The following is a 22,411-nucleotide window of genomic DNA, read 5'->3' on the forward strand; positions in this document are numbered from 1 at the left end:
TTTGTGACATACATGAAGTTTAATTCAGCCTTACATTTTTCCAATTATTTCTTCCAAAATGAGGCTTTTACGGACAATAGCTTTTTATGAAAAATGTAGTGATTCCTCAAATTTTGCATCTATTAGATCCATAATCGTTATTTTTAAGAATCCAAGGTTATAAAGAAGTAAGGGGAACACAAATTCAAGTTACCCTACAACTTGCCATAAACAGCGCTTGATACTTCCTGTACACTCACAGCAGACATTTTGGAAGAGTAAGCAGTATTAGTAGTATACACAGAAATCAGCATCATAAATAAAAATGTCAGTTATGTGTGGGCAGATTAAAACAACTGATAGAAATTTTAGAGGAAGAAGACTAAGGTAAAAAGGTAACTTCATAAGGAAAAAAGTAAAAAAAAAAAAAAAGATGTAAAGAAAAGACCACTTAATTACAAAAGTTATATTTATTCACGATGCTACATTTATTGCATTCCCTTAGAAAAATGGAGAACTGTTTATGTACCCAATTTGCACATATAAAACTTTATACAAATTATGTGTAGCACATAAAGGCCTCTGGTACAGCTAAAATCCTGACACTAAGGTTTGGGTAATCCTGCTTCAGGGTCTCCAGTTTATCAAGTGTGTCCATAGAAAATAAAAACTAGTATTATAGTCAGTCTTCATGCTCACACTTAGAAATTACTTGGAAATAAAATAAAATTTTCAATCACTCTAAAACTCAAAAAAGGTAACCTGGAAGGGGAGATATATTTTATCACTAATTTCAACTTAACAGTATGAGAAATGCACACGTTATTTTGGCTGGATCTTTAAAAAACAAAAAAAATCACCTTAGGTTTGACATTATGTTTCTAGTTGTGTCTGTGCCAGAAGGTAATTTGTCAAAATATTTACCAAGCAATTAAAAAATAATAATATTTCTTTTACAAAATGGTACAACACTTTAAGGAACCAGAAAATACTAAATGTCTTTGGCTATACAACTAAAAGGCCATTCTTCCAAAAGAATAAGGGCATATTCACCTCAGAACCAACTACAGAAACAGAAAGCATAACAGAAATATGCATAGAACTTAATGATCATTTCTCCTGCTTTTTTCCCATCCTATTCATAATAATCAAGGTGAATGCAATTTACATAATCTTCCCAGATGAGACTCAACAGCACTACAAAGATACTGAAATTTCTGCAAGGCAAAGTGAATTAAAACAATTACACAACTAAGTGAAGACTGAAGGGACAAATGTTTGCAAATTTTTTGTACTTCTTTTGCTTAATTAAGCCTTATGAGGGCAGAAATTATAGTTGATAAACAAAAAGTCACAATCTTCACAAACGGAACTGTAATAGAAAAATAAATCAAATGAAACGTTTATTAATAAATGAAGCCTGTTTTATTACTTCAAGTGTTAATGATAAAAAAAATTTCAGCACAGCTGTTGCATTTAAAAAAGTGAAACTACATACTATGTTTCTAGCTCAGTAAACAGATGAACCTGATGTCTCTGAATGACATAATTGAGCATTGTACAGTACATCTTATGAAGACCCGTAAATTAAAGAACTACTAGTTTAAAGTTAGTGATTATGAAACAAGTATGTATTCATAGTTTCAGCTTCTTTTTCCTTCCTCTACCATCAGGTGCTCCATCCATTTTACGTTTCTGAGTCTACAAACAAACAGAAGGATTACTTTTCATCACAGACTAGTATTAATAAAAAATATACTGGCAGACACTTTACTAGTAACTACTGCATAGTAGTAAGTATTAAGATTTTCTTACCCAGAATTATCTTATTTCTCCTATCTTATCTACTCATTTTACTAACACAATAAAAAATTTGAATGCTTATAATGAAATAATTCACAATAAGCAATAGTAAATCAACACACCAAACAAAAGTATAATATACTCCCTTACCAAAAGAAAGCAGCAATAAAAATTATTGTGTCAGGTTACATAAATACGAAATATTATCCAGAGACATCAATTTATTCATGGCTTTATAAAGTATTATTAAATAACAAGATGACTTTTTTTCTCTTAAACTATTTATTTCACATTGCTAAGCTATCACTAGGATAATAAAGCAAAGCTTATAAGTTAACAGTAAAGGTGGTAAGGCCATTGTTTTCCTAATATTTCATTACATATCCTAAAATTTTAACTTGCATTCCCAAGGTCAAGTGTAGGTTTTTGGCACTCACAAGACATCCCTTGCCAGATTTCCCCTAATTTCCATATTATGAACTATCATAATGTGATTCTCCACACAAAATGCAATCAAGTTTAATTTTATACCTTTAAGCGACTCAAGGCCATGTATTTACAAAGAAAGACTTAGTACATCAATGACAGCCAAATAAAAACAAAAGACTAACACAATAATGATAGCCATGTAATGTTCAAGTTCTTGGAAGAAAAAAGTCTTCCAGGAAAACATTTACATATTCATGAATACTTACTGAAGGCTTTGGTCCTCTTTTCTTTTTCTCTGCCTTCTCTTTTTCTTCTAGTTCCATGTTTTCTCTTTCAATCAAGGTAATTAAGGTGTTACATCTCCTCTGGAGCTCCTGAGTAATAAACATAAATTTACATGGTAAACCTGTATTTTCCATGTATATGTTTCATGATTATAATTCTAAAACAAAAGTATGTTTTAACAGTGGAATATAAAATCACTTATACACCCAACTTGTTATTTTCTATTACAAGTTGTCATGACAACAATTTTAAAACAAAGATGTTTTAATAGTTTAATACAAAACGATGTACACCCCCAATAAATAAAATTTAAAGAGCAAAGGAATTTTTGTACACAATCCAGGGACTGGGGCTAGAAAGATATTTGTAAATGTTTTCACTTCATTAGTCATATGTTCTGCATTCTGCATAAATTCTTCCTTCAGTTAGAATTAAAGGAGTGAAAATGAACATCACATAATACATGCAATATTGCTATTCAGTGTCTGGGCCAAAATCAATTAGAACTTTAGCACTATCACCAGAATTATGGTAGTTGACATTTTTAACTATGGATGTGAACTGTGTTCTAAGGCACCGACTAACTTAAGGTATTAACAGTATTATAATAAAAATTTACATCAAAGATACAGTAGAATCACAACTTTCTCTTAATTTTTAAAATGACCTTAAAGAATATTAAATATACTCACTCTGAACTGTTAACTACACTATACAAAAACAACACTCACCATTGCTGTTCTGGACTTAAGAAACCAGTCAAATCTGAACTGTGGAGAGTTGCGAATACACTGTCGTAATTCATCATAAACATTTTCTTTGTCAAATCCAAGTTTGTGCAGCATACAGATCAGAAAACGATCCTCTTCCTCAGTATAGTTTTTTCCTTTGTTAGTACCATATGATATTCTCAGCTGATGGAAAGGTGCTTTGTAGCGTCCAATCTGTCAAAAGTCAGATTTACTTATTATATAAAATATGAATCCTATACAGGATGTATTTTGAACTCAACTTCAGTAAAATTAACTATAAATGTCATATTTCAAATCCGAATTTTCTATCCAAAGCATCTCATTTGCATTATATACAACCTTTGCCTGGAACAACTTTAGTCTTTATTATTCTACAAAGAAATACAGACTCAGACTGATACTATGTAGGGAAGAGATAATCATGGTGACTCTGACCCAATACATCAACTGAAATCTTGAGGGAAATCCTGTTGAAACATTTGAATGCTGCTCTCTTAAGAAAACTTTCATTTTAAGCCATCATTTCTTTCCCTTTTTAAGTTACTTTAAATTTCATATTCACACCAGTTATTTACCACTATATTTATTAATACACAAAATACCTTTGTGTCAAGTGCTTTTTTGATACTAATTCTTCTTTGAATTCTTGCCTCTCCCCTTTCAATCTGAGCCATAATCTTCTCTATGTCTTGGAGTTCATTGCATCTTTCCCAGAACACAGCTGTAAAACAGTAAAAGTTGGACAGATGAGACAGGTGGAGAAGGGGAAATACAAACAACTTGTTATCATAAATGCTCTCATTTATTTCATTAACTAAGGATTAAGAAACTTTTCATTTCCCCCATCTAATACTAAATGAGTTAAGTCATTAAATTATTTCTCAGTTTCCTGATTATAAAAAAAAGAAATGTATTGGATGATTTAAGTATCTAACTCAAATTTCTACTATTCTGAAATGCTAAGCAGACTCACCACAGCACAACTACACAGTTATTTGACAATCCAAGTGTTTGAAGGAAACACAGGCACTTAAAACTTGAGAAATTACGGAGAGAAATGAAAATAAAAATGAAAGCATAATTATTCAATGACTTATTCTAGTGTTCTTGGCTATAGTTAGTTAGGGTAAAAAAATTTAATAATTAAAGGGGATATTTTCTAACTTGATTTGTAAAAAAACAAGGGCACTACACTATGGCAAAATTTAGCTTATCAAAGCAATTCAGAGTAAGAAAATCTGAACTTCCCAACAGCTCCCCAAAAGCCTGAAAACACTGTCATACCTACTGATAAGAATTACCTGAGTATTCAATAACTTCTTCTGGAGTTTTTCCTTCTACTTCTCTTGCTATATTTTCAATATCATCACGACCCCACTTCTCATTAGCTTTGATAAACTGGTTAAAATCTCTCTTATTCCAATTGGTAAATCCCTTCAAAGCAATGAAAATAAAATATTTAATCACAATACACTGAACCTGGAAAAGATGCTATTATACTTTACCAGTGCTTTTAAATATTACAGAGAATTTTCACTTGCTCCTAAATTTTTTTGAAGTTAAGTTCTTTTAAAGTGGTAACTTTTCATTTACACAGATGTACACTTTTAGCAATACATCATATACTGCTTAACCAAATAATTAAACGGGAGTGAAAGAGAGTAAGGAATGCTGCATGAAAAGGTAACATTTTCGCAGAACTCCAAAGGATTAATAGAAGTTTGCCAGGAGGAATGAACACACACTGAAGAGCAAAGATATAATAAGCAAGTGAAAAATGGAATAAAAAGAAAACTTAATGTATAAGTTTATGCAAGATTCTGAAAGGCCTTGAACAAACTCTCAAGGATATTAAATAAAAAGTACCAAGAAGAGATTTGCAACTGAGATTATAGCAATGTGGGAGAATCACAAGAAAAATTATACAACTATAATATAGCAATTATATTACTAGCAATGTGGAAGATTCACAAGAAAATAAAGATGGGAACACTGAAAGAAAAGTGATCAAGATACCCAACTCCACCAAGGCCAGCGCTAATTTATAATCTCAACTACCTCAACAACTAGTGACAATCAAACAGCAGCATATACTCATATGCCCATGCTCTACTGTCTCTACCTCATTTTTGAAAGCAAAAACTTGTGCTCCTTTATATACCCCAATGTAACAATGTACCTTACAAAACAATGGTTACTAAATTTTGTGCTGACTGATATACCTGTGTTAGAAGCTTCTCTTTTTCTTCTAATTCTTCATCATTTAAGGGTTCAGCTTCATCAATTTTAAGCTGTTCTTCTTTTTGTGCTTGTGCTGCATTTGGTAGGTCAGGATTTCGAGGCACCTAAAAATATTTTTGTCATTAATCAGTACGTTTTTAAAAGTATGTGATAAATAAATTCTTAACTAAATGACGTTTGACAAGTTTTAATCTAACCATGAAAGAAAACATACCAATATCCTGATTTATGATGAACAAACCTGAGTTATGAACAAAATGTTATTTCTATTACCTTGTACCCAATAGTTTTTCTGTAATATAGAATTTCTTTTTCCAGTAATTCAAATAAACGTGGAGGAAAAAACTGGAAATCCTGAACATTGGGTTGTTTCGGAGGTCGAGGAGCCTAAGAAAAATAAATGGTATTGTTCACAAAAAAAAGAAACTATTTTGTTTTAAATCAATTACGTATCTATAATAATATCCTCATTCTAACAAACTATGACTTCCAATTATAAGCAATTGAATGAATCTGTAACTAAAATTGAACCTTAATCAACCTTTAAATGCATACATTCAGTATTAATTTTTAGAAAACCTTTAACAAAGACTGAAGGAGATACCCTCTAAGAAGGCACAAAAAATCTAGTTCTCATATCTGACTTTATTGCCAAGAACATACAAAGATAAATAATTTACATTCCCAATACTTTGTCATTTTTGTGCTTTGTCAACTCACCTTTGGTGCTTTAGGTTCACTGACACGAAGAGCTTCCCTGAAATAGGCATCAACAGCATAGTTGGCTTTTCTTTCTCTTTTAGGTGGTTCAATCCACTCTGTGAAAGCTATCTAGTATATGGAAAACAATTCAAATAGTCAATTTTTATTATATACAGTCACAAATCTTACATAAATGCAACCCATTCTCTATACACCATTACAACTATTGTTTGTAAATGGAAAGATCCTCATAAAATCTTGGATTTATAAGCTCTACAAGAATAGGGACTATCATACTTTGCTCAATGCTATGTAATTAACACATAATTACAGTATCTAGTGAACTGACACAGACATTAAGTATGTCTTGACAGTCAGTGATAACTCTATTAGGTCTAAAAAAATTGCTGCAGCTTGTATGCTATAACCCAAATAGAAGGAAAATGTAGATACATATTTAGCTTAGAAAAAATTCAGAGGATATACATGTCTAAATGTTAACAGAAAAAACATTAAGTAGAATTATTTTTTTCTTCTACCCTGTAGGTTATTTTCTAATCTTACTACATAACAGCAAGCATTATAAAAACAGGAAGTTTTTCCCTTTAATTTTACCAGCCAATTCTGCTGTTAAAATATAATCTGATTAGGTTATGACAATTTTCTGCCAGTAATTTTAATTTTCAAATATGCCAAATTACTGTAATCACCCCCCCACAATAGTGTACAGTAAGTTTCTATTTAAACATTTTAGAACATTTCAGAGCTTACCAAAACTTTTAAAAAACATTTTAGAGCTTACCAATTGAAACTCTGGCATTAAATTGACATCAAAGTGAAAATGATTTAGATGTGAATACACAGAAATGGACTGCTGTTTGAAACATGTTTACAAGGTGTTACACACAACACTTAAAATTCCAAGTTTCAAGTAAAATAAAGTCTTCAAGTAACCAAAGCCTCTTTCTAAATTACCTTTTGTTTTTCTCTATAATCTTCTCCTTCAAAGTTATAAACACTTGATTCTGTATCCATTGTAAAGTTTCTAAGTGAGCTTTCACCCATCTTGGAGAGTTTTTCATTCATCTCTGCAGTCTAGGGAACAAAACACTTATATTAAGACTTGAGGAAAAAAGAATGAGAACTATAGTCAAAATGAATTAGGCTTAATAGTACGCAAAAGCTTCTTTTAATGCAAGTAAGATTATCTATAACATAACAAATATTTCCTCACACAGTTCTGGTTCCAACTATTTTAAAAGCTTTACTATTACTATTTAATCTATACCTCACCTTCTTTGCACCTCTTTCCAAAATACCATCAATATCTTCATCAGTAATCTCACTTTCCTTTGATGCAAATACATGCGTTGCACCATGTCTGATCATTTGAAGCATTTCATCTTTGCCAATTTTGTTCAGATTCTGATCCACAAGTCTTCCTGAAAAAAGATTGTATTGTATGTTAGCTGAACACTTTATTTTACTGGAAACTTGGAATTTTAAATGTTAGGTGTAATACCATGCAATTTTGCCTCAAACATCAATCATTTGTTCACATCTGATAATTTTCATTTTACATGAAATTTAATGCCAAATTCTCAGCTGTAAGCTTTGAAATATTTCTAAGGCTTATGTTACATGTAATGAACCCTACTATACCATCTTAATAGATTCTTATATAGGATGAATAAAAGTTAAAGATATTTGAAAATCAAAATTAGCAAGATTTTTTTAAAGTAGCAACACGATTGCATTTATAAACACATGAAGTTTCTGATAAGTAAAAAGACATTAATACTAATACTCCCAAATCAACTTTTTCCATTTAAAAACGTGAGGTACAAAACTTTCATATTGCCAAACTTTTCTAAGGACTAACATAAATCAACTTCTGAAAACTTCTAATCTTTCAACTGAAACTTTTAACACCTTATTTTGATCACAGAGGTTTTGATTTGAAAAGTAAGATTTTCAACAGGAAGGAATTTGGCCAACTCCACTAATTTTCAAAAAATACAGGCATTAAAACTAAAACAAAATACCATAAAGAACTGGTTTCATCCTCAAGGGCCATTCACACACATTTAAAGCTTCAATTTTTGTATTCTAACAAATTGTAATGAGTGGATAAAAATCCAAGTTGTTTTCTTGGACCTTAAATAAGATTATCATGGTTTTGGATCCCTAAGAGAAAGCACAACCAAAAAAATCCTATGACTCAAAAAATTAGTACATCCACTGAATATGCTTCTTCAGACTGAAAGCCTTATCACTGCTTTCAAAATATTCTTAGGCTTATGGAAACTACTTTCCCTGATGGACAGGGAGGAAGCTTTTCAGACCTAAAGTGCTTCTATATATTCTCCTATTTTTAGTTACGTCCCTTAGTCCACAAGATAGTAACACAGAAGTTATGCAGCCTAGGCTTGCTGTTTCACTAGTATGTCCACAAAACTACTAGCACAAAATCTTGTTCCAAAATTTGCCCCAGTAAGTATTTAAAAAATAAAATAAAAAACTCAAACAGCGTTTCCAAATTGATGTTTTTAATCTTTGAGAAAGACTCATTAATGAGAGTAACTGAGAACAAGAACAACAAGGCATGTGTTCTTCTAAAGCATGGATGAATGTGAAGGCAAAAACAATACCTAGCCTTCACCCATGAAAAACCACTGTCTGGCAGGTCCCAGGGACTTTCCTAATTAAACACTTCACTCTAATAGGTAATACAGTTCTTGATCCCCTGGGTGAGTCACTTCCTAGCTGTGACTTGCCTTTACTTCTGATACCAGCCCATGTCTGTACGAAGACTAAAGCAGATAGTGGATGTCAAGTACTTAGCACACTGCTCAGTACAAAGTTAAGCACTCAATGTTAATAAGCAATTATTAACAAAAATAACAATAAGCAATCATTTATATTTATTGTCTTTACATATTCAGACATGTGGCTAATACTATGGTTGGCATTATGGGATATCAAAGAAATCTAACATCCCCTTACTTACAGGGAAATTTAAAAGACTGGTTGACAAAACCAAGACATATATGGGATAATCAGTGAACAATGAACAGTATTCTCTCTCAGCTTTACAGATAAAAAGTATATGCTCATGATACAATCTGAGAGGGAAAGAAACCAATGTAGGTTTGAGGTTATTGAGCTCTTTTGTTTTCTATTTTCACATTTCATGTATCCCATCACCAGCCTTATTGTACATAAGCTTCAGGAAAACATGTCTTCCTTAAAATGCTGATCTAGCATGAGAACTTGAAGTTCCCATCAAACAACCCAAAATAAAATTCCACTCTCACCCTCTAGTCCTATTTACACAAGTGTTTATTCTGTGTCTTGTTACTAAATTATAAATTCCTCGAATGAAAGAACACTTGTCAGTTTTATTAAGCATTGTACTCTCAGTACTAAGAAATGTGCCTGGCATCTGGTGGCTGCTTGATATACAGCTGAAGACTAGAAAAAAGAATATAATCAGATTGAGTTTCATTTTTTATTTTTTCATTATGTCCCAGCATGATCAATAGATTACATGTTAGTACATGTTAATAGTTAGTATATGTACATCATACCACAGCTCTATTTAATATGTCCCACACTGGAGAATGGATATTTTATATACATCATCCCCTTTAATCTTTAAAAATTCTAATAGTAGGTTCCCTTTATTCCCATTTAATAGATGAGGAAACAGGCTCAGATAGTATGAAAAAACTGCTACCTAGCAAAGTTAGTATTCAAACTTCGTCCTTCTGACCCAAGCCCATCATCCTCTTACCAATAAAACTAAAACTTAACTACCTGGAATATAAATATGGTTGGCTACTAGCTTGACTCAAAAGATGTATAATAATGAGAATCCAATACAGGAAAAAACACACTTCAGCTCAATTTGGTAAACTTTTGAAGTTTCAAGGCTCACCTTGTTGAATGACTATTGAATCCAGTCTGAGTTTCATCTCAGCACGTTCCACTATTCTTTCTTCTACAGTGTTATCAGTTATAAAGCGGAACACTCTGACTGTCTTGGTTTGTCCAATTCTATGTGCTCGGTCCTAGTTATTATTTTGAATACAGTTAAAAATTCATATTCTCAAGTATAAAGCGGTTTTTAAAATATGTAAGAGAACTATACTAAAACAAGTTCATATTACATTAATGTTTCTTAAATTCTCAAAGTTTCTCAGTTTCAATCAAATTAATTGCTTAACTCACAAGGAAAATGTGAACACAAGAATCTATGGAACATGTCATAGTTGCTGAATCTGTGAAAAACCATCAGATTAATTTTCCTAGGTTATACTGATATAAAATACAAATAGTCTCCAATGATGACAAAGAAAGTAATAATTTTTAAGTTTGACATAAGTTTTTTAAGTGTCTCTTTTCTTAAGTTTAAATTCAAAATGTTTTTACTTAAATCAAATGTAAAATTTCATTTGCTGTAAGGGAAAGAAGTGACATAAATAAATGAACTCCACAACAATATAAAAAATCAGTCTGTTAAGTACCCCTCAATTAATTACATGTAGTAATCAAATTAATCTGAGTTTCATTTTTTGTTTAACTTCTTTTAAATTCACAAAACACATTTCTACAAAATATCTATTTCTAACTGATCAATTTTCCTCAGTTACTCTGACAAATACAGGATGAAAGTGACTAACACCAGAGATTCAACATTAGGTTTATAGTCACAGATACCATGGGTCGAGTTATTAACAGTATCAAACATAAGAATCTGTAATTTTCATCTTAATCTACAGATTATAAATTTCCAACCTAAGAATGACTTTTCTAATCTGGGAAAGGTACTCCCATACATGGGCATAAATTTTTAAAACCTAATGTGGCAGGCAAGTAAGTACTTCATCAAAACCATTTCCCTTTCCTCCTAGAACACAACTAGCTAACATTTACCAATTCCCTTGCATCCAGTTACATTACATGATGGCCTGCTAACCAATGAGCACTGGATCTTTCAGCTCTGATGCAAATTTCTCAGGCAATCCTCAGTTAGCTCTCATCCCCCTTCTGCCATTGGGACACAGAGGATACAACAGGACTCCAAGCTCCTAATACATGACAAAGCTCTTTTTTTCTTTGGAGAGCAAGGCAGAGGCTTTTATTTAGAGACAAAACAAGAGGACAGAGCTCCTGGCTCAAGTCAGGAGGGGACAAGAGTCCCAGGGTGGTGTGTTCTCTAGGGATTTTACAGACAGTTGGGAGACAAAGGGTTAGGGATGTACACCTGCTAAGTGGTCCCAAACTGTTTATCTTTGAAGAGACATTAAGTTTGTAATTATTCTTCCTAGTTATTTACAAGAATTTTATGGCTCTGATTTCCTCCCAGGACTAGCAGCTTCCTGGTCTGGGAGCATCTCTCTCAAGACCGCCTGCTTTGCTAAGGTGGGCTGAGTTATTCTTTGCTAAGAAACTTACTTTTTTAACTAATTGGATTTTTTTTGGTATCATTAATACACAATCGCATGAGCAACAATGTGGTTACTAGACTCCCCCCATTATCAAGTCCCACCACATACCCCATTACCATCACTCGTAGTAAGATGGTATACAGAGTCACTACTTGTCTTCTCTGTGCTACACTGCCTTCCCCATGCCCTGCCCCTACATTATGTGTGTTAATCATAATGCCCCTTATTGCTTTATCCCACCCTTCACAGTCCCTTTCCCTTTGGTGACTGTTAGTCCATTCTTGGGTTCTGTGAGTCTGCTGTTTCATTCCTTCAGTTTTTGCTGTTCTTATGCTCCACAGATGAGTGAAGTCATTTGGTGCTTGTCTTTGTCTGCCTGGCTTATTTCACTGAGCATAATATCCTCTAGCTCCATCATGTTGTTGTCAATCGGAGGATTTTTCTTCTTATGGCTGAATAATAATACATTGTGTATATGTACCACATCTTCTTTATCCATTCATCTACTGATGGACACTTAGGTTGCTTCCATTTCTTGGCTATTGTAAACAGTGCTATGATAAACACAGAGGTGCACATATCTTTTTCAAACTGGGCTGCTGTATTCTTAGGGTAAATTTCTAAGAGTGGAATTCCTGGGTCAAGTGGCATTTCTATTTTTAGTTTTTTGAGGAATCTCCATACTGCTTTCCACAATGGTTGAACTACTCTACATTCCCACCAGGAGTGTAGGAGGGTTCCTGTTTCTCCACATCCTCGCCAGCATTTGTTGTTCCTATTCTTTGCTATGTTGGCCATCCTAACTGGTGTGAGGTGATATCTCATTGTAGTCTAAATTTGCATTTCCCTGATAATTAGTGATGTGGAGCATCTTTTCATGTGGATGTTAGCCATCTGAATTTCTTCTATGGACAAGTGTCTGTTCATATTCTTCACCCATTTTTTTTTTTTTTTAGATACAGAGCTTTTTACTGAAAGAATAGTACATTTCTATACCAGGGTAATAAGATTTAGTACACTGAGATGTTTTAAAAATATTTACAAATTTGTTTGACAATGCAAAAGCATTTAGTAATACTTTTACAGCATCTGATGTCATAGAATTAAAATTTCATATACTACTCATATTGATGTTTAAAAAAAAATTCAGAAAAAATATAAATTACATAGTCTCACTGCATGATACTGTTATTTCCAGTTTCTAGTTTTGGTAATTAATACCTTCATTAAGTCTGTTAACAAACCATTACCTATACATTATGAAGACAACTTGACATGATTTGAAATCCTTCACCCATTTTTTAGTAGGGTTATTTGCCTTCTGGGTGTTGAAGTTTGTGAGTTCTTTATATATTTTGGATGTTAACCCCTTGTCAGATATATTCTCCCATACTGAAGGATACCTTTTTGTTCTGCTGATGGTGTCCTTTGCTGTACAAAAGCTTTTTAGCATGATGTAGTCCCATTTGTTCATTTTTTATTTTGTTTCCCTTGCCCAAAGAGATGGGTTCAGGAAAAAGTTGCTCATGTTTATATTTAAGAGATTTTTGCCTGTTTTCTTCTAAGAGTTTATTGTTTCATGACTTACATTCAGGTCTTTGATCCATTTTGAGTTTACTTTTGTGTATGGGGTTAGACAATAATCCAGTCACATTCTCCTGCATGTAGCTGTCCAGTTTTGCCAACACCAGCTGTTGAAGAGGCTGTCATTTCCCCACTGTATATCCATGGCTCCTTTATCATATATTAATTGACCATATATGCTTGGGTTTACATCTGAGCTCTCTAGTCTGTTTCATTGGTCTATGGGTCTGCTCTCGTGCCAGTAACAAATTGTCTTGATTACTGTAGCTTGGCAGTATAGCTTGAAGTCGGGGAGCATAATCTCCCCCGCTTTATTCTTCTCAGGATTGCTTTGGCTAATTCAGGGTCTTTTGTGGTTCCATATGAATTTTAGAACTATTTGCTCTAGTTCATTGAAGAATGCTGTTGGTATTTTGATAGGGATTGCATTGAATCTGTACATTGCTTTAGGCAGGATGGCTATTTTGACAATATTAATTGTTCCTATCTATGAGCATGGGATGTGTTTCCATTTATTGGTATCATCTTTAATTTCTTTCATGAGTGTCTTGTAGTTTTCAGACTATAGGTCTTTCACTCCCTTGGTTAGGTTTATTCCTAGGTATTTTATTCTTTTTGATGCAATTGTGAATGGAATTGTTTCCCTGATTCCTCTTCCTGCTAGTTCATCGTTAGTGTATAGGAATGCAACAGATTTCTGTGTATTAATTTTGTATCCCACAACTCTGCTGAATTCCGATATTAGATCTAGTAGTATTGGAGTGGATTCTTTAGGAATTTTTATGTACAGTACCATGTCATCTCCAAACAGTGACAGTTTAACTTCTTCCTTGCCATTCTGGGTGCCTTTCTTTGTGTTGTCTGATTGCTGTGGCTAACACCTTGAGAACTATGCTGAATAAAAGTAGGGAGAGTGGGCATGCTTGTCTTGTTCCCAATCTTAAAGGAAAAGTTTTCAGCTTCTTGCTGTTAAGTATAATGTTGTCTGTGGGTTTGTTATATATGGCCTTTATGTTGAGGTACTTGCCCTCTATACCCATTTTGTTGAGTTTTTATCATGAATGGATGTTGAATTTTGTCAAATGCTTTTCTGGCATCTATGCAGATGAATATTGGTTTTCTTCTTTTTGTTGATGTGGTGGATGATGTTCATGGATTTTCGAATATTGTACCTTCCTTGCATCCCTGGAATAAATTCTACTTGATCATGATGGATGATCTTTTGGAGGTGTTTTTGAATTCGGTTTGCTAATATTTTGTTGAGTATTTTTGCATCTATGTTCATCAGGGATATTGGTCTATAATTTTCTTTTTTTGTGGCATCTTTGGCTGTTTTTTTTATTAGAGTGATGCTGGCCTCATAGAATGAGTTTGGGAGTATTCCCTCTTCTACTTTTTGTAAAACTTTTAAGAGGATGGGATTAGTTCTTTACTAAATGTTTGATGAAATTCAGCAATGAAACCATCTGGTGCAGGAGTTTTGTTCTTAAGGTAGTTCTTTATTGTATTATATTACCAATTAAATTTTAGTGCTGGTAACTGATCTATTCAGATTTTCTGTTTCTTCCTGGGTCAGCCTTGGAAGGTTGTATTTTTCTAGAAAGTTACCCATTTATTCTAGGTTATCCAGTTAGCATATAATTTTTCATAGAATCCTTTCATAATTCTTTGTATTTCTGTGCTGCCCATAGTGATTTTCCCTTTCTCATTTCTGATTCTGTTTTATGTGTGTAGACTCTTTTTTCTTGGTCAGTCTGGCTAGCGGTTTATCTATTGTTTATTTTCTTGAAGAACCAGCTCCTGCTTTCATTGATTCTATTGTTTTATTCTTCTCACCTTTATTTATTTCTGCTCTAATCTTTATTATGTCCCTCCTTCTACTGACTTTGGGCCTCATTTGGTCTTCTTTTCCTAGTTTCATTAATTGTGAGTTTAGACTGTTCATTTGGTATTGTTCTTCTTTCCTGAGGTAGGCCTGTATTGCAATACACTCACTGTTAGCACAGCCTTTGCTGCATCCCAGATTTTGCAGTGTTGAATAATTGTCATTTGTCTCCATATATTGCTTGATCTGTTTTTATTTGATCCATTGATTATTTAGAAGCATGTTATTAAGCCTCCATGTAGGCTTTTTTGTGTGATTTATTTCTAGTTTCATACCTTTGTGGTCTGAGAAGCTTGCTGGTACAATTTCAATATTTTTTAATTTACTGAGGATCTTTTTTGTGGCCTTGTATATGATCTATTCTTGAAAATGTTCCATGTGCACTTGAGAAGAATGTGTATCCTGTTGCTTTTGGATGGACAGTTCTGTAGATGTCTGTTAGGTTCATCAGTTCTAATACGTTTTTCAGTACCTCTGTCTCCGTACTTATTTTCTGCCTGGTTGATCTGTCCTTTGGAGTGAGTAGTGTGTTGAAGTCTCCGAAAATGAATGCATTGCATTCTATTTCCCTCTTTAATTTTGTTAGTATTTGTTTCACGTAGGGTGATCCCGTGTTGGGTATACAGATATTTATAATAGTGATATCCTCTTGTGGGACTGACCCTTTTATCATTATGTCCTTGTCATTTCTTCCTTCTTTGTTTTGAAGTCTCTTTTGTCTGATGCAAGTACTGCAACTTCTGCTTTCTTCTCCCTATTAGTTGCATGAAATATCTTTTTCCATCCCTTCACTTTCAGTCTGTGTATGTCTTTGGGTTTGAACTGAGTCTTCTGTAGGCAGCATATAGATGGGTCTTGTTTTTTTATCCAGTCAGTGACTCTTATGTCTTTTGGTTGATGCATTCAGACCATTTACATTTAGGGTGATTATTGATAGGTATGTATTTATTGCCATTGCACGTTTTAGATTTGTGGTTACCAAAGGTTCAAGCATAAGTTCCTTACTATCAAAGAGTCTAACTTAACTCACTTAGTATGCTATTACAAGCACAATCTAAAGGTTCTTTTTTTCTCCGTTTTCTTCCTCCTCTATTCTTTATATATTAGGTATCATATTCTGTACTCTTCACTAATTGGGTTTAAGATGAAATCTTATTTTCAGGATGGAATCCTTCCTGTTTTTGCTATGTTGTTTTGGGCTTGCTTGGTACATTGCCCAGGTTGCAAATCATTTGTTTAGGGCTGGAAGAAGAAAAGCAGCACCTGGATACAGTCAGAAAAGTCAGCAGGGCCCTATGACAAAGCTCTTAAAATGGAAACATCCTAATACAGATGGAAGATAATCTACAAAATATCTTCACTGAACTATTAGGTCAGAGAAAAATAATATTCTACTGACTTAAGTCATCAGTATTTGTAGACTGCTTATTAGCCCGCTCTAACTAAAACATCTTCTTAAGCACAGAATACAGTTGTAATCTCTTACCATAGCCTGGAGATCTACTTGGGGATTCCAATCTGAATCATACAAAATTACTACATCAGCAGTAGCAAGATTGATGCCAAGACCACCAGCACGCGTGCTTAACATGAACACAAACTTTGTGCTGTTTGGTTCATTGTATGCATTGATGGACTCCTACAGACATAAAACAAATACCGGAAAATTACTTTATCTGATTCTTTTTAAATCTCCCCTCCTTCCTGGATTTTACTCACTTGTCTCTCATCATGGGGTGTCTGCCCATCTAATCTGCAGTACTCATAATTTCTCCACATACAATAATCTTCCAGAATATCCAACACCCTTGTCATTTGACTGAAGATTAGTACTCGTGAACCTGTGGGCAAATATAATAGCTCATTAACAAAAGTTTCTAAAGCAAAGAATTTATTTAAAAATGTAAGGCTAACTAAAACTAAGACTAAGCAATTATCCCTTATTTCCAAGTTACCTGGTTGGTTACAAAAAAACAAAAAAAAGTACATTATTTATTATCCAAGGCAAGTCAATTCCCAATTTTTCCCATCATGGCTCAGAAAGAAAAGGGTCGTATGTGTACAACACACTGAAGTGAACAGAAGAGTATATGCCTCTGGCTTGGGAGGTTGTTGCCATCCCCAGGCTGAGAGAATCATTCTTTTTTATTGTACATACACCTAAAAATAACCTTCCACCACAGCTCTTCCATTGCATGGCCCCGCACATACTCAATACCTCAGGGTCTCACTGCAGTTCTTAAGACCATTCCAGATCAAAGGACCATGAATGTGTGCCTCGTATCTACCCTGATCATCTTTCACGTATGTCATGATTCAAATTACTCAACTGCCTTCCATTTATTCAGCCAGCTCCACAATGCCTTCAGCAGAATGTATGAAGAAAACAGGGATCATTTTGAAAAATAGCAGTTATGAAACTATCTTGTCTTGGAAGCAAGGCTGATCATCTGCTACTGTTCCACTTTCTCATAACCCAAGTTATACAGGGGTGTTCAACAGTCTCCGTTTTCCCTGCAGGGTTTTTAGAATTTAATTCCTTTAACTGCTTAGCTTTCAGGGAAAACATTTTAGAAAATGTATTCCCACAAAAAGGTATAAAAAAGAGAAAAAGAAAACTACTTCACTGACAATGCTTACAACTTTCTGATAATCAATATACAGGAGATTCATTTACTGGTACAACTGTCATTCTTATCAAAATATACAAAGAAACACACATGAAGAAATGTGAAATTAGAGAATGACTAATTTGTGTATGATATACCATGATGTGTGAGATTTGCTTCAAAATAATCCCGAAAGAAAGTAGGTAGGGTATAGATGAAAACAAGTTTTATCATGAGTTTCTAACTGCTAAAACTGGCTTCATATTAAATTCACTCTACATTTACGTTATTTAAATACATATGTACACAAACCCACAGGTATTTGTTTTCATGCCAAAAGTCAGCATGTTAATTAAAAAACTGTGTTGGGTCCATGCTCATCACAGTTAATAAAAACATCCACATAAATGATTGAAAAATAATACCATGAACACCACACCACTGACTACCAAAGGACCTGGGAACTGTGTATGGGTGGAAATTCTTGACATTTCATAACAAAAAGCTGACATTTCTGGGAAAGCATAGATAAAATGAGATCTCTTTCCCAAAATCCAATGAGTGTAGCTGTCTCAACTACCAATCACTTTCTAAAAGATTTAAGGCCTAAAATAGGGGGGAAGTGAGGCTCAAATAATGGGTACTAGCTTTTAAATGTCCTAGAATTAAACTTTACAAAGCACTGTAGTTTTTTTTTTAATTAAAACAATCCCACAGCATTTATTGTCATCTGGTAATAACATAAAAGCAATTAAAATAATATGAGCACATCTCTTAGAACTACACTCCCAACAAAGGACACCTTAAAAACAAACTGTACTGCCTTCCCAGCAGTTCCTCACTTCTTTCATCCTTTCCAGTTGGAGACACTTTGGAGCAGAGTAATATTATCTCCTTTTAGCATGATTAGACTCAGTTGTTTTCTTGACTTTGTTTTAGAATCAATCTCTTCTGCATCATCTAATACGAGGTTCATATATTCACCAAAACCAGTGATACAGCCCTCTATCCGCATATTCACTTGCTCATAAATCCACACCTGAGTTCGAGATCTATTTTTCAAGTATCTGAAGATAAGGTTGATGGGCTGCACCACCACCTTTTGTACTTTCTGCCCCTGGCCACAGTACGCCATGGTAGTCACTTCAAAGTGTAGTGCTCCTCATTTTACTTAACATTAGAATGTTAACAGTCTTTATTACTTCTCAATTTGATACCAGTAACAAATACCTTGTTCTTTTAATTTAGGGAGCAGCTTGTCTAATACCACCATTTTGCCACTGTTGGTAACTAGATGCATATCTGTGGTATAAGGTGGACCAGGTTCAGCTCCATCAAAGAGATATGGATGATTACAGCATTTCCTCAACTGCATCAGGATGTTCAATAACCTCATTTTGTCCATCTTCCCTGCAGAGTTTAGTATATCTATATCCTTCATTAATATCCGAGTATACCTAGTAAGAAGAAAAATATTTTCAGAGCACTCATTTTCCCTGACCAGTCCCTGCCACTTTACGTATGTAATCCCCTTCCCCATCTTAACTCAAAAATACCTGTAAAAAAAACCCCATCAACTATTAAGGTATGGTCAGAGTTTATATCCATAACCTCTTTCTTTTTCTTTATTTGTTCCAGGGTTCTAATGTTCACACTTATGCTTTGGGCCTTCAGACTCTAAATAGTATAAAGTAATCTCTCTGGGATGAATTAGAACAAAGTGGTATGATAAAACATTTTTAAGTAATTAAGTAAAACTTAAAACATGAGCTTCAAACATAGTATTAATTTGCAGACTTTTCCAGCAGAAGAGTACCACTATTCAATTTCTATTCAAGCTAATGTAGCATATGGGTAAGATCACCAAGATCTAAGGAGGGAGAGAGAACCATAAGAGTAAGGCATGATGAGAATAAGATGAATACAATGTGATTTAAATATAAGTAAAAGTACATAGGGGTGGAGGGGAGGTAATGAGGGCAATAAAAATACAGACATAAGCTAAGGCTGGACTGTAAAAAAAACCTTGGATGCATACTAAGAACTGACAGACATCCTACAGGAAAGAACAATCTGTCTAAATGCCAAAGTTTCAGGATATTGTATCCTCTAAACAAAATAACCTAAATAGCCTAAGCAATTGATACGTAACTCCAATTACAGGGCACAACGTATTATTTAAGGCAGACCTTTCCATCACAATTCTTTTTCTGTGATTTGTCTTTCCTTAGCACTGACTTGGTTTTGGTACTTTAGAGCCATATAGACAAACCTAATTATCTTTGCTACTCTATTAAAGCCTTTTCAAAGTTTGGAGAATACTTAGGATGATCTACTTTGTACAGTATTCCTTTCTTCCCTGGATAACATGTCCATTTTTTTTACATTATATCCTTTCTGTCTTTTCACCAACTCCACCCCCTTGTAAATACTTATCAAAACTAAGTATGAAACTGAATACACTTGAGATGTGGTGTAATCAGTAAAGAATAGGGTGACTATTTTCCTTCTTTGAACATTGCACTTACATTAATATATGCTAAGGTAACTATCTCTTTCTGCAGCCACTTCACATTATTGATTCATGTTGAGATTTCTATTCACAAAAACAAAATGTAACTATCCGTGTTGAGATTTCTATCTACAAAAAAAAATTTAACACTAAGTCAGTGGTTCCTAGCCTTTGGATTTCCTATGCCAATAAAACCTTAAAAGAAAAGGAAAAAGCTAAAAAGGAAAAACCTTATAATGTTTTCAACTTTACTTTGCCTTATACAGCTATTTAAAAATAGCTACCATGTATCAATCATCATGATAATTTCACAAAAAGATACTGTATCCTGCTTAAACAAAACATTAACTCAGAGAGGAGTATTTGAAATTAAATAAATGTAGCTTTATTAATTAAATGTAGTGAAAAAGTTTCCTCATATACCTACAAACAATCTCCCAACTTCATTAGAGACTAGCACTAACCCGAGATCCAGTATTTATGAACCCCCAAGTTAACCACAGGTCTCACCTCTGTGCCACCACAGCTTCTTTTTTAAAAACCTACTCTGAGTACAGGGCTTTATGTATATACCCCTGTTTAATTAAAGGTAAAGTTTAATTTTTGGATTCATAAACCTTCCATCCTGACAGTACAGTAAGATATTCTGAGAGAGACCACCTAACAGTTTCAAGACTTCGTATAATAAATTTAATTAGCTATGAATAAGAAATGCTATGTTGTATGAACAGAGAATTCTTCAGGTGTGTTCAAACCAGCAAAAAGGAATTTCTTGAAGACATAAATTGTAAAAACAAAATAAAAATGGAAGTGAAGAATCAATAGCAATTTCAAAAATATCTCAGAACACATACCATTCCCTCTGCATTTTGCTGAGACCCACATAGATTTTTACTTCCTTCTTTGGAGGCAAACTCTTTTCAACATCAGCTTTAATTCTTCGAAGGAGGAATGGGCGCAATACCTTAAGCACAAAAAGAAATGAAGTTGACTTTATCTTTAATATGAGTGATATTTGGATCTCAACATTATCCATTAAATAAATGGAAAAAAAATTTTCTGCTTGAATATCAACTGGTTTGTAGGGCTCTACCTTCTAAATATATAATGATCTATTATTAATCAATTCCTGAATGGTAATAAAACAAGATCATTATTTACTCAATATATGTAGTGAGTATATACTTGCTATGCTGTCACTAAATACTAAAAATAACAGGAAATTTTAAAGATGATTTTTCAATACTTACTGCCTGCAGGTTAAAACAATTTGCAGTAGTCCCTCTTCATCTGTGGTTTCATCACATTCAGTGGTTTCAACTACCTCCTGTCAACAGCAGTCCAGAAGCAAATCCTGCCTCCTGACGTACTGTCAGATCAGTAGTAGCCTAGCACTACATCACAATGCCTACATCATTCACTTCACTTCCTCTCATCATTTTACCATCTCATATCATCCCCAAAAGGGTGAGTACAGTACAGTTAAGATATTCTGAGAGAGACCACATGCACATTAATTTTTACTGTATATTTTTATGGTTTCTATTTTATTACAGTTATTGCTGTTAATCTCTTACTGCACCTAATTTATAAATTAAACTATCATAGGCAAGTTATGTATACAAACATTATACATATATATGGTTCAGTACTACACATAGATTAAACATCCACTGGGGGTCTTGGAACATATACCCCATGAATAAGGGGGGACTAACTGTACCTGCATGTAAATTGTCTGACATGTTAATGAAATGGCTCGGTCCATTTTACAATGTCTTTCTGGTTAGCTTTTAAACTTACTATCTCTTTCTTATAAAAGTAGACCATAATGCATATAAAATTGTAACTACACAGTTCAATAAATTTTTATCAAGCAAACATACCCATATAACCAACCATCATCTAGATGAATAGAATATCCCAGACATCTTTCTTGTAATATTCCCAGTCACTATCACCACTTTCCTTCCCACAGGTAAGCAGTATTTTTACTTTTTAACATCAGATTACTTTTGCCTGTTATTAACTTAATGCACGTACAGTCATACAGTATATGCCCATTTATATCTGGTTTCTTTTATTCAACACGTTTTTGGGACATGTCCATGTTGTATATAGTAAGCAGTTCATTTATTTTCATAAAACAGATTGTAACTTACAGCTATCCTCCTTTG

At 33.7% G+C, this 22,411-nt stretch overlaps 2 protein-coding genes across 4 annotated transcripts in view; both read right to left on the reverse strand.

Annotated features, from left to right (window-relative positions):
• Nucleotides 1-430: 430 nt before the first annotated feature.
• SMARCA5 (SNF2 related chromatin remodeling ATPase 5) overlaps nucleotides 431-22,411 on the reverse strand; it is a 43,126-nt gene continuing 21,145 nt past the window's right edge. For all 3 annotated transcript variants that reach the window (XM_037022452.2, XM_037022453.2, XM_073236993.1), the window contains 15 exons: nucleotides 21,089-21,198; nucleotides 18,953-19,179; nucleotides 16,833-16,954; nucleotides 16,600-16,752; nucleotides 10,132-10,264; nucleotides 7,485-7,633; nucleotides 7,167-7,286; nucleotides 6,210-6,320; nucleotides 5,763-5,876; nucleotides 5,471-5,593; nucleotides 4,550-4,682; nucleotides 3,851-3,969; nucleotides 3,228-3,440; nucleotides 2,478-2,585; nucleotides 431-1,680 (listed from right to left, as the gene is read on the reverse strand). In XM_037022452.2, the coding sequence (XP_036878347.1) occupies nucleotides 1,615-1,680; nucleotides 2,478-2,585; nucleotides 3,228-3,440; nucleotides 3,851-3,969; nucleotides 4,550-4,682; nucleotides 5,471-5,593; nucleotides 5,763-5,876; nucleotides 6,210-6,320; nucleotides 7,167-7,286; nucleotides 7,485-7,633; nucleotides 10,132-10,264; nucleotides 16,600-16,752; nucleotides 16,833-16,954; nucleotides 18,953-19,179; nucleotides 21,089-21,198 (2,001 nt within the window). In that variant the 3' untranslated portion in view covers nucleotides 431-1,614. The remainder of the gene's footprint in view (nucleotides 1,681-2,477; nucleotides 2,586-3,227; nucleotides 3,441-3,850; nucleotides 3,970-4,549; nucleotides 4,683-5,470; nucleotides 5,594-5,762; nucleotides 5,877-6,209; nucleotides 6,321-7,166; nucleotides 7,287-7,484; nucleotides 7,634-10,131; nucleotides 10,265-16,599; nucleotides 16,753-16,832; nucleotides 16,955-18,952; nucleotides 19,180-21,088; nucleotides 21,199-22,411) is intronic.
• On the reverse strand, nucleotides 16,961-18,944 carry LOC108395329 (small nuclear ribonucleoprotein E-like). The gene has a single exon (XM_073236995.1). The coding sequence runs from the start codon at nucleotides 18,855-18,857 to the stop codon at nucleotides 18,570-18,572; it is 288 nt and encodes a 95-aa protein (XP_073093096.1). The 5' UTR covers nucleotides 18,858-18,944; the 3' UTR covers nucleotides 16,961-18,569.

The sequence above is a fragment of the Manis javanica genome, chromosome 5 (assembly GCF_040802235.1).
Source record: "Manis javanica isolate MJ-LG chromosome 5, MJ_LKY, whole genome shotgun sequence".
NCBI classification, from domain to species: Eukaryota; Metazoa; Chordata; class Mammalia; order Pholidota; family Manidae; genus Manis; species Manis javanica.

What these genes read in the sequence shown, in the direction of transcription:
- LOC108395329 (XM_073236995.1), bottom strand. Translation starts at nt 18,857, where the DNA reads ATGGCGTACTGTGGCCAGGGGCAGAAAGTACAAAAGGTGGTGGTGCAG.